General features: G+C 42.2%; 1 protein-coding gene across 4 annotated transcripts in view; it reads left to right on the forward strand.

Annotated features, from left to right (window-relative positions):
• Nucleotides 1–224: 224 nt before the first annotated feature.
• LOC118368837 (RNA-binding protein FXR1-like) overlaps nucleotides 225–13,329 on the forward strand; it is a 31,711-nt gene continuing 18,606 nt past the window's right edge. For all 4 annotated transcript variants that reach the window (XM_035753262.2, XM_035753264.2, XM_035753263.2 and 1 more), the window contains exons 1-2: nucleotides 225–928; nucleotides 11,718–11,770. In XM_035753262.2, the coding sequence (XP_035609155.1) occupies nucleotides 878–928; nucleotides 11,718–11,770 (104 nt within the window). In that variant the 5' untranslated portion in view covers nucleotides 225–877. The remainder of the gene's footprint in view (nucleotides 929–11,717; nucleotides 11,771–13,329) is intronic.

Raw genomic sequence — 13,329 nt, forward strand, 5'->3', positions numbered from 1 at the left:
TCAGCCAGTAATTTGGGTAACATAACTGACAGGCAGTATCTCCAATAGAGATGCCTAAAATAGATATTTGGCGCAATTATTGGATGAAACACAGACCGGCCTCTAACTGTTAAACCAATGAAAAATATCTATATTTGATTTGCGGTCATATTGACCAATGATAAGTCAGTATGCTATTTTGGGTGTATCTTTCAAGAATGCGGGGTGGGCTTATCGAGATCATTCAGTACCTCAGTGATGTACTCTGTCGGCGTGCGTTTGAGGGACGGGTGGTTGGAGTATTAGGAGTTGTCGGGCGATAGTGCACCACAAACGCTTAGTTCGGGAGGATACTTTTTTTGCTAAAATATACTTAAAAACAACGAAAGGAATCCCAGCGATGACTTAATACAGTAACTTCTCTCCGACTGCTGCATGTATAAGCCTGTTTTGGCATCCCGCAAGTGACGGAATCAAGGTGTCGGTGATAGCTAGCTGTTTGCTAACATCTTCCTTTCACATAGCATCATTAGCTTTGAAGCACATTGCAACTAGACCGCTGCGGGCCCCCTCAACGCAGGACAGCACCTTGCTAGTGCCGTTGCACGCTAGCTAACAAAGGTATCGTCGATAGTTTGCTAACGTTAGCTAGGTAGTGAGCTAACGTGAAGTTGACCGCTGGAGACGCTAACGTTAGCTATTCGTTGATCCCATAATCAACACCCAACTCCCCGATCCCTTCACCCCTCTCCCTCCACCTCCCGAAACACTGGAAATCCACAAGCGGCCGGAGAGCGGCGACGGGCCAGCGGCAGAGAAGCTGGGGGTGGTACCGGAACCGCACGGAGTCGTAGCGGCTCAATCAGAGAAGCCCAGTCGTGCGGACCTACCGACGACTATGGACGGGCTGGCGGTGGAGGTTCGCGGTTCGAACGGGGCCTTCTACAAGGTAAATGAAATAGTGCAGTAATTAACGTTAGCTAAGGATGCACAACTGTTAAACAATTGCAAATATTTATGTCGACAGAGTTGTGTTCTAACTAGCTAGCAAATACCAACTAGCGTTGGTAACGTTAACTAACTAGCTGGCATATTTGGTTAGCAGCATCATTCATTGAGAGTAGGCCCAGAAAATGTTAAGATCGCTATTCCTAGATTTTTTTTTTGTTCATCAGGTCACCGTTGGCCATTGTGGAGCACGCTTGTTGTGGCCTAGTTTTGGTCAATTCCAAATGTCAATTTTACACTTTGTTGGCTGTCTTGAGGTAGTCAGCTAACCATCTTCTCGGGGCACTCCTTTCTTTGGTAGGAGTTGCTAGCTAATCACTCACATTTGCTAGCGAGAATAAGGGCGGTGGAAGGATGGGCAATCTAAAATGTTCTGAGATCTCGACCTGTTTGTTTACTGTCCCGGGTGAGACATAGCAAAGTAAGTAGCCTAACTGACGTAATGTATTTGATTCGTCTTTCGAAGCAGCTACCTACCATAAAGCTGTTAAATTATTTCCACTTTCTCACATTGTTCCCTAAGTTTTTTTTCTAACAATTTCTCGTTCAAACGAGGAGGCTGAGTCAGCCTACGTTAGTACAGTGAATCAAATTATTTACATTGATAGTTAGTCATATCATGGCTGTTTCCAAACATCACACTACAGTGACAACCAAATTAGGTGACTCAACATAAGGGAGTCAATGCATTCATTTTCATTATGAGGATGTCAGTTATTTTATTCAGTGATTAAAGTTGAGTCAAATGACTACATGTAACGTCAGTAAGGCAGAAGTCCCTGTGCAAATGCTTGCTGTAGTTTAGTAAAACAGACAGTTTGTGTACTGTCAGACAGTTGAATAGGCCCTAGTGATTTGCTAATGGTTGAATGGCTCAGTTGAGCCTGCCTGACAGTAACTGAAGAACTGAAGCAGGTGTTGGTGGAACAGGTGATCCTAATCTCAGCACCCTTCCAGTCCAAAATTTCATTCACTCTGTCCTGTTTTTTCTCTAGCTCTGCTCTCCCCTTGTGGTTTAAATCCCTCAAACTCTGGACCTCGAAGACAGTTCCACTGCATTTTTTTATTGTTTCCATCTAATTAGGGATGGATTTAGACATTGGACACCAGGTGGGTGCAATTAATTATCAGGAAGAACATAACCAACTGGTTCAGGATCTCATAGGGTAAGAGTTTAATACCCCTGGTTTGGACTATATTTATTCTCCTCCTCCCTCACACCTGTTCTGTTAACTTTGTGACATTTTGTCTCTACGGCCTGAAAGTATACAATCCATTCACCTTTACAGTGCCTTTAGAAAGTATTCACACCTTTTCACATTTGGTTGCCTTACAGCCTTCATTTAAAATGTATTTTAAATTGAGATTTTTTTTGGGGGTGGTGGTGGTGTGTAACTGGTCTACACACTACCCCGTGATGTCAAAGTAGAATTGTGTTTTTGAAAATGTTTACCTATTCATTCAAAGGAAAAGCTGAAGTGTCAATATGTGTTCAATCCCTTTGTTATGCTAGCCTAAATAAGTTCAGGAGTGAAAATGTGCATAACAAGTCACATAATAAGTTGCATGGACTCTCTATGTGCATTAATTGTTTTAACATGATTTTTGAATTACCCCATCTCTGTACTCCACACACACAATTATCTGTAAGATCCCGAAGTCAAGTAGTGAATTTCAAACACAGATTCAACCACAAAGACTTGGAAGGTTTTCCAATGCCTTGCAAAGAAGGGCACCATTGACAGATGGGTACAAAAAAAACCCCACATTGAATATACCTTCGAGCATGGTGAAGTTCATTACGCTTTGGATGGTGTATCAATACATCCAGTCACTACTAATATACAGGCGTCGTTCCTAACTGTTGCCGGAGAGGAATGAGGGTTACGTCGGGATTTCACCGAGGCCAATGGTGACTTTAAAACAGTTACGAAGTTTAATGGCTGTGATATGATAGCACTGAGGATAGATCAACAACATTCTAGTACTCTACAATACTAACCTAATTGACAGAGTGAAAAGGAAACCTATATAGAATAAAGTAATGTGGCAAAGCAATTGACTTTTTGGCTTGAATACAAAGTGTTATGTTCGTGGAATATCCAACACATTACTGAGTATCACCACTAATTTCCAGCATAGCGCTGCCTGCATCATGTTGTGGATATGCTTGTAATAGGTAAGGACTGGAGTTTTTAAGGATAAAAAAATGGAATGGAGCTAAGCACAGGGAAAATCCTATTGGGAAAACCTGTTTGTCTGCTTTCCATCAGACACTGGGAGATTAATTCACCTTTCAGCAGGACAATAGCCTAAAACACAAGGCCAAATCAACACTGAAGTTGATAAGCAAGAAGACAGTGAATGTCTGAGTGGCCAAGTTAGATTTGACTTAAATCTACATGAGCCTATTGCAAGACCTGAAAATGATTAAATCTGAATGATTATAAAAATAAACAATGGGCAAATATTTGCTCTTAGACTTAACCAGAGTCTCAACTGTAAACACTGCCAAATGTGCTTCAAAGTATTGACTCGGTTGTAAATAAGATTTGTGTTCTATTTATAAAATAATATTTTACCAATTTCGTGGTATCCAATTGTTTAGTAGCTACTATCTTGTTTCATCACTACAACTCCCGTACAGGCTCGAGAGACAAAGGTTGAAAGTATGCGCCCTCCGATACCCAACCAAGCCGCACTACTTCTTAACACAGCGCCATCCAACCCGGAAGCCAGCCGCACCAATGTGTCAGAGGAAACGCTGTGCACCTGGCAACCTTGGTTAGCACGCACTGCGCCCGGGCCACCACAGGAGTCGCTGGTGCACGTTGAGACAAGGATTTCCGTACCCGCCAAGCCCTCCCTAACCCGGACGACGCTAGGCCAATTGTGGGTCGCCCCACGGACCTCCCGGTCGTGGCCGGTTACGACAGAGCCTTGGCGAGAACCCAGAGTCTCTGGTGGCACAGCTGGTGCTGCAGTACAGCGCCCTTAACCACTGCACCACCTGGGAGGCCCTTGTGTTCTATTTGAAACAATTTTGGTGAGAAAAAAAAATCTCACTTTGTCCTTACGCATTATTTTGTGTAGATGAGTGAGAGTCCATTTTTATCCATTTTGAATTCGGGCTGTAACACATGTTGATTTTAAATCAAGGGGTATGAATATTTTCTGAAGGCACTGTACTAATCTCCTCTCATTCTTGTTCATATCAAGCACACATATCAAGCGTTTTCGACATCCCTTTAATTTATCTAGGAAACCTGTGAGAGCAGCACCTTTGACTTCTTTATATATACAATATCAGTCAAACGTTTGGACAGCCCTACTCATTCCATTGTTTTTCTTTGTTTTTACTGTTATCTACTTTGTGGAATGATAGTGAAGACATCAAAACTATGCAATAACACATTTGGAATCATGTATTAACCCAAAAAGTTTTAAACAAATATATTTGACCTTCAAAGTAGCCACCCTTTGCCTTGATCACAGCTTTGTTTACTCTTGGCATTCTCTCAGCTTCATGAGGTAGTCACCTGGAATGCATTTCAATTAACAGGTGTGCCTTGTTAAGTTTGTGGAATTTCTTTTGTTAATGCATTTGAGCCAATCAGTTGTCTTGTGACAAGGTGAGGGGGTAGTAGTACAGAAGATAGCCCTATTTGGTAAAATACCAAGTCCATATTATGGCAAGAACTGCTCAAATAAGCAAAGAGAAATGACAGTCCATCGTTACGATAAGACATGGTCAGCCAATCCGGAAAATGTCAAGAACTTTGAAAGTTTATAAAAGTGCAGTCGCAAAAACAAACAAGTGCTATAATGAACCTGGCTCTCACGAGGACTGCCACAGGAATGGAAGACCCAGAGTTACCTCTGCTGCAGAGGATATGTTTATTAGTTACGAGCTTCAGAAATTGCAGCCCAAATAAATGCTTTGGATTTCAAGTAACAGACATCTCAACATCAACTGTTCAGAGGAGATTGCTTGAATCAGGCATTCATGGTTGAATTGCTGCAAAGAAACCACTACTAAAGGACACCAATAAGAAGAGACTTGGTTGGGCTAAGAAACACCAGTGATGGACATTAGACCGGTGGAAATCTGTCCTTTAGTCTGAGTCCAAATTTGCGATTTTTGGTTACAACTTCTTTGTCTTCGTGAGATGCAGGGTAAGTGGACGGATGCTCTCCGCACGTGTAGTTCCCACCGTGAAGCATGGAGGAGGTTGTGTTATGGTGTGGGGTTGCTTTGCTGGTGACTCGAGGTGATTTATTTAGAATTCAAGGCACACGTAACCAGTATGGCTACCACAGCATTCTGCAGTGATACGCCATCTCATCTGGTTTTTCAACAAGATAATGACCCAAAACACCTCCAGGCTGGGTTAGGGCTATTTGACCAAGAAGGAGAGTGATGGAGTGCTGCATCAGATGACCTGGCCTCCCCAATCCCCCGACCTCAACCAAATGTAATTTTTTTATTTTTTATTTTTTTTATTTCACCTTTATTTAACCAGGTAGGCTAGTTGAGAACAAGTTCTCATTTGCAACTGCGACCTGGCCAAGATAAAGCATAGCAGTGTGAACAGACAACACAGAGTTACACATGGAGTAAACAATTAACAAGTCAATAACACAGTAGAAAAAAAGGGGAGTCTATATACAATGTGTGCAAAAGGCATGAGGAGGTAGGCGAATAATTACAATTTTGCAGATTAACACTGGAGTGATAAATAATCAGATGGTCATGTACAGGTAGAGATATTGGTGTGCAAAAGAGCAGAAAAGTAAATAAATATAAACAGTATGGGGATGAGGTAGGATGAAATTGGGCGGGCTATTTACCAATAGACTATGTACAGCTGCAGCGATCGGTTAGCTGCTCAGATAGCTGATGTTTGAAGTTGGTGAGGGAGATAAGTCTCCAACTTCAGCGATTTTTGCAATTCATTCCAGTCACAGGCAGCAGAGTACTGGAACGAGAGGCGGCCAAATGAGGTGTTGGCTTTAGGGATGATCAGTGAGATACACCAAATTGAAATGGTTTGAGATGATTTGTACCGCAGCATGAAGGAAATGCAGCCAAAAAATGCTCAGTATATGTGGGAACTCCTTTAAGACTGTTGGAAAGGCATTCCTCATGACGCTGGTTGAGAGAATGCCAAGAGAAAACAAAGCTGTCATCAAGGCAAAGGGTGGCTACTTTGAATAATAAAACATCAAAATATATTTGGATTTAAAATTTGATTGTTTACTACCTAATTCCAAATGTGTTTTCATCGTTAACCTCTTGCTCCTACCTGACACGCAGGCGTCCCATCTAGACATCTGGAAATGCAAATGCACTACGCTAAATGCTAATAGTACTAGTTAAAACTCAAACGTTCATTAAAATACAAATGCACATATTGAATTAAAGCTACACTCGTTGTGAATCCAGGCAACAAGTCAGATTTTTAAAATGCTTTTCGGCGAAAGCATGAGAAGCTATTATCTGATAGCTTTTAACACCCCAAAAGACCCGCAGGGGACGTAAACAAAATAATTAGCATAGTTGGCGCTACACAAACCGCACAAATAAAATATGAAACATTCATTACCTTTGACCTTTGTTGGCACTCCTAGATGTCCCATAATCACTATTGGGTCTTTTTTTTAAATTAAATCGGTCCATATATAGCCTAGATATCGATCTATGAAGACTGTGTGATAAACGAAAAAAAATAGCGTCTTATAACGTACCGTCATTTTAAAAAATGAAAAAAGTTGACGATAAACTTTCACAAAACACTTCGAAATACTTTTGTAATGCAACTTTAGGTATTAGTAAACGTTAATAAGCGATCAAATTGATCACGAGGCGAAGTATATTCTTTAGCTGTCAGTCTGGAAATAATGTCCGGGTAAATCTCAACCAAAATATCCGGTCAGAGACCGGAAGAAATGCGCTGCCTTGCGTCTGTTTGACCAAGAAACACATAGTAGGCAAATGACAAGACTCTAGACAACGTGTGGAAGCTGTAGGTATTGCAACCTCAGCCCCATTAAATGTGGTTCACCTTTATCAATGGGTTCAAGTCGCGCATGGATATATTTTTCCATTTTCAGTGATCAGATTTTCCTGCGCTTTTCGATGAAACGCACGTTCTGTTATAGTCACAGCCGTGATTTAACCAGTTTTATAAACGTCTGAGTGTTTTCTATCCACACATACTAATCATATGCATATACTATATTCCTGGCATGAGCAGCAGGGCGCTGAAATGTTGCGCGATTTTTAACAGAATGTTCGAAAAAGTAGGGGGTAGGAGTAACAGGTTAATGAAATACAAATGGTATAGAGGGAAATATTCCTATAACTACCACCTAAAACGTCTTACCTGGGAATATTGAAGACACATGTTAAAAGGAACCACCAGCTTTCATATGTTCTGAGCCAGGAACTGAAACGTTAGCTTTCTTACATAGCACATATTGCACTTTCACCCCTCCAACACGTTGTTTTTGCATTATTTAAACCAAATTGAGCATGTTTCATTATTTACTTGAGACTAAATAGATTTTATTGATCTATTATATTAAGTTAAAATAAGTGTTGATGCAGTATTGTTGTAATTGTCATTATTACAAATAAATGAATAAAGATATCGTCCGGTTTAAACCGGTATCGGCTTTTTTGGTCCTCCAATATTCGGCATCGGGGTTGAAAAAGCATTATCGGTCGACCTCTAGTACAGGCCCGGTCGACCTTTAGTACAGGCCCGGTCGACCTCATTTGTGTCTTAAGTTTTCATAACTGTGACCTAAATTGCCTACCATCTGTAAGCTGTTAGTGTCTTAACTCACCCATCCCGTTAGCGGGATCATTTTCGTCAACATCCGCTGAATTGCCAAATTCAAATTAAATTACAAAAAATATTAAATTTTTATGAAATCACAAGAGCAATATAGCAAAACACAGTTTAGCTTGTTGTTAATCCACCTGGCGTGTCAGATTTCAAAAAAGCTTTTCAGTGAAAGCATACCAACCGTTGATGTAAGGACATCTCTCTCAGCAGACAGAACATTACAAACAGCTAGCAGCCAAGTAGATTGGTCACGAAAGTCAGAAAAGCAGTAAAATTAATCGCTTACCTTTGCTCTTCGGATGTTTGCACTCACGAGACTCCCAGTTACACAATAAATGTTCCTTTTGTTCCATAAAGATTCTTTTTATATCCAAAATACCTCCATTTGTCAGTTGTGTGAACTGCAGGATTCCCCTTTAAGTGTGATCTGGAGGACCAGGGGGAATGTGGTCCCTGCTTGAGGGGTCAGCTGTGGTGAATAGACACTAGGTTTCACAGGTCAAGAATAATGACAGCTATAATGACTTTGCCACATGGAGATCTATGGTGACATACACCATTTAGTTGAAAAAGAGCAAGAATGGGAATGTCATTGGTTGATCTTGCTCTTTGTTGTCTATCATGCTGGCTGAATATTGTGACGGCTCTGTCGATGGCACACTTGGATTTGGGGAGTTTGTCCCATTCTTCTCTGCAGATCCTCTGTCAGATTTGATGGGGAGCATTGCTGCACAGCTATAGCAGTTCTGTTATACTCACATACAATATTTTGACAGTTTTGGAAACTTTAGGGGGTTTTCTATCCTAATCTGATAATTATATGCATATTCTAGATTCTGGGCCTGAGAAATAGGCAGTTTCATTTCGGTACGTTTTTCATCCTAACATCAAAATACTGCCCCCTACACTCAAGTTAACGACCGTTCCACAGGTGCATGTTCATTAATTGTTTATGGTTTATTAAACAAGCATGGGGAACAGTGTTTAACACTTTACGATGAAGATCTGTGAATTTATTTGGATTTTTACAAATGTTCTTTGAAAGACAGGGTACTGAAAAAGGGATGTTTAAAAAAAATAAAAATAAAAATAGTTTGTATATGTATAGATCTGTTTTTCTTGAGCAGATGGTCATGGGGCAAAATAAATTGTGGACAGGAACTTAACCACAAGAGGCCCAAATGGATATATTTGACTAAAACACCATTTCAAACCTTTGTATACGATCACATGTACAAATGAATGGATTTGGCTATTTCAGGCACACTCGTTGCTGACCGGTGCATAAAATTGAGCACACAGCCATGCAATTACCATAAACAAACTGAAGAGCTCAGTGACTTTCAACAGGTTTCCAACAAGTCTTTCAAAATTCTGCCCTGCTAGTGCTGCTCTGGTAAGTGCTGTTATTGTGAAGTGTAAGCATCTAGGATCAACAACGGCTCAGCCGCCAAGTGGTAGGGCACAAGCTCACAGAACGGGACCGCGGAGAGCTGAAGCGCTTAGCGTGTAAAAATCATCAGTCTTCGGTTGCAACACTCGCTACCGAGCTCTCAAACTGCCTCTGGAAACAATGTCGGGAGCTTCATGAAATGGGTTTCCATGGCCGAGCAGCAACACACAAGCCGAAGATCACCATATGCAATGCCAAGCGTCGGCTCGATTGACAAAGCTTGCTTCCGTTGGACTCTGGATCATTGGAAGCGCATTCTCCTGGAGTGATGAATCACTCTTCACCATATGGCAGTCCGATGGACAGATCTGGGCTTGGCTGATGCCAGGAGAATGCTACCTGCCTCAATGCATAGTGCTAACTGTAAAGTTTGAAGGAAGAATGTCTCGGGCTGTTTTTCATGGTTCGAGCTTGGTCCCTTTAGTTTCAGTGAAGGGTAATCTAAACGATACAGCATACAATGACATTGTACAAAGAGTAGACATTGTACAAAGTGCTTCCAACTTTGTGGCAACAGTTTGGGGAAGGCCCTTTACGGTTTCAGCATGACACTGCCCCCTTGCACAAAGCGAGTTCCATACAGAAATGGTTTGTCGAGATCGGTGGGGAAGAACTTGTCTGGCCTACACAGAGCACTGACCTCAATCCCATCGAACACCTTGGGGATGATTTGGAACGCCGGCTGCAAACCAGCCCTAATCGCCTGACATCGGTGCTCGGCCTCAATAATAATCTTGTGGCTGAATGGAAGCAAGTCCCCGCAGCAGTGTTCCAACTTCTAGTGGAAAGCCTTCCCAGAAGATTGTAGGCTCTTATAGCATTATGCGTGGGAATACTTTGGAACAGATTTCCAATATTCAAGTGACTTGGAGATTTGCTGGTATTTGTGGTCTTGTGTCCAATATTAAAACAGAATAAAAAATACCTTCCTTACACAGGTTCTTACAGAGACGTCGTCCTATACCAGGGTTGTGTAGAGTAGACCTGGCACCCCCACGCCAGAGTGGTCAGTCTTTGGGCATGTGGGGAGTTATCCTAGTGCAACACATGGCCGGAGAAGGAGTGACCTCACTGTACCACCGGGAATGACACTCTAACCTCTGTGCACTCATGCCAAAAGGCATGCCTGACCTTTGACCTTGTAGTAAAATGAACACCATTCATTAGAACTACAGTAAGCCATGTATTGGAATATACTATGCCCGTCTCCTTTCATCAAACAAGGCAGCTATCCAAAGTGTTTTATTTTCTTCTACCCCCCCCCTCTGGTAACTACTAGCTAGCTCGTCTCTGTAGCACTAGCCTGCAGTTTGAGTGACAGCAACACAGACAGTGGCAGTTTGAATTGCACTGTCACAACACAACCTGGTGTCCCTCTGGCTCATTGGCCGTCTCTCTCTGGGGCCGTCTCTCTCTGCCTAAAAGTGGCAGCAGTAGAACTCAAGTTATTGTTAGATTGTGTAGTATAAGGGAATCTGATGCTATCACTTGTTGTAAGGCCTTTCAGTATGCATAACGCCTGCGCTGCCTCTCGAAACCTTAGGTTTCCTTTCCAGCAGGTGAAGCTCTGACAATCACTCTCCCTCTCAGGCCCTAGTGCCACTGCCAGCAACCTCTTGGCCCCATATAAGGCAGTGTAACACTGAGCACCATGGCAACCTCCCTCCACTACTCCCAACTGTCACCCTTACGGGGAGTTAATGGCACAGTGTGACAGATCTGTGGAGGGCTGACTGATGGATGGGGGACAGATTTGGAGGAGGAGTCTCTTGTAATGGCTATTGATCCAGTATCACTTAACTTTCTCCAGTGGGGAGGGTCGTGTTGTGCACTTTTGATCTGCGTGCACGCTTGTGCAGTCGGGCCTAGGGTTGTGACGGTCATGGAATTGGGGATAGCTGCCAGCCAAATTACTGCGGTCGCCGTAGTAACCGTTCGAACAGCAACACGTTTTTACTCCTGTTTACTCCTCTGCTCCTGACTGCATGTACCGCAATACAAATCGAATGTATAATACGGGCGTCCTCATTCAAGTCCGAGACGATAATGAGTGGACTGGCGACCATTGCAAGTGTGCGCATGGGAGCAAAACAAGAGGTAAAAGGATGTGTAACCTTCAATGTGCCGTGATTTGTTGATTCAACTCGACAAATGACAAACACTCCATTGCGTGAGCCACTTCGGTCAACATTTGAAAAAACATTCTACATTTTTGCAAGGCGCAACAATGTTTCCTCACATTGAGTCCATGTTACTGTAGAAAAGGACTCGACTGCACGAATGCCTCGCCGCCCCCTCTTCAGTCAGCCATTTGTTCCACTGGTTTTATTTTCAGGACTCTTCATCCATAACCGTGCCAGACCTAGAGACCTTTTTTTACCCTCTGACATGCATACGCATCAACCTTTTCTCCTCTTTTTCAGGGGTTCATCAAAGATGTCCATGAAGACTCACTCACAATAGTATTTGAAAACAAGTAAGTTGTTATTTACACTCATGACGTGTAGTAGCTCCTCTATTTGTGAGTTACTGAGTCACAGGTTTATTCTAGTTAGACACACACCAGTCTACCCACGCTGCTCGAGTCATCGCTCCCCTTGTTTGTTTTACTTTCTTCCTGAAATCCCCATTTCAGCACCACCTGTGCTCGGGACACGGCTGTCCACAAAACCCTTTATAGTAGCTCCTACCCCCCCGTTCCTCTTCCTCTAGTTGACTCTGTCCGTCTGTGGTGTCCCTAAATATAGTCCTCTGGGGTATACAGGCAGGCGTACTGGACAGTGGCCCCTGACATTCTTGGGATGGTTCTGCTGTTCCAACCCCCCCCCGCCTTGTGGAGGAGTAGCTGTTTGTGTGAGATACTACATGCCTGATTGAAACCTGTGCTTTCTATGAGTGCCTGCTTTGTTCATATTTTCATCAATATCCTCAACCTGTGTACAGTTCAACCCTATTTTATGTGAAGGCTAGCCTATATTAAAATGATCATGAACCCCCTCACTTCGTGAGCATAAGTATCTTTCTGTGAATTTGTTAACGAAGCTGCAGTCCATTGAGCTGTTTTTAGGCCGAGCTCTCGTTTTTAGTGTTTTAGATAAAAGCACACACACTACCTCCCGATATACTAGTTCTGTAATCCACTGACGTTTATGATGATTCTAATCGTCTCACTTTGCCTTTATACACACACAGTCTATATGTAGATCATTTATCTACTGTAGATTATAGGTGCCATCTTAGGGTCATTACCAAATGTAATTGAGTTACACCCAGTAAGTTTATGGCTTTTCCCATTGCAAAAATACAGTTGAATTCAGAAGTTTACATACACTTAGATTGGAGTCATTAACTCGTTTTTCAACTACTCCACAAATTTCTTGTTAACAAACTATAGTTTTGGAAAATTGGTTAGGACATCTACTTTGCATGACACAAGTCATTTTTCCAACAATTGTTTAGACAGATTTCACTTATAATTCACTGTATCACAATTCAAGTGGGTCAGAAGTTTACTTATACTAAATTGACTGCCTTTAAACAGCTTGGAAAATTCCAGAAAATGTCATGGCTTTAGAAGCTTCTGACATCATTTGAGTCAATTGGAGGTGCACCTGTGGATGTATTTCAAGGCCAACCTTCAAACTAAATGCACCTTTGCTTGACATCATTGGAAAATCAAAAGAAATCAGCCAAGACCTCAGAAAATAAATTCTAGACCTCCACAAGTCTGATTCATCCTTGGGAGCAATTTCCAAATGCCTGATGGTACCATGTTAACCTGAACAAACAATAGTACGCAAGTATAAACACCATGGGACCACGCAGCCGTCATAACGCTCAGGAAGGAGAAGCGTTCAGTCTCCTAGAGATGGACGTACTTTGTGAAAAGTGCAAATCAATCCCAGAACAACAGCAAAGGACCTTGTGAAGATGTTGGAGGAAACAGGTACAAAAGTATCTATATATACACAGAAAAATTAGTCCTATATCGACATAACCTGAAAGGCTGCTCAGCAAGGAAGAAGCCACTGCTCC

The sequence above is a fragment of the Oncorhynchus keta genome, chromosome 35 (genome assembly GCF_023373465.1).
Source record: "Oncorhynchus keta strain PuntledgeMale-10-30-2019 chromosome 35, Oket_V2, whole genome shotgun sequence".
Classification (NCBI taxonomy): Eukaryota; Metazoa; Chordata; class Actinopteri; order Salmoniformes; family Salmonidae; genus Oncorhynchus; species Oncorhynchus keta.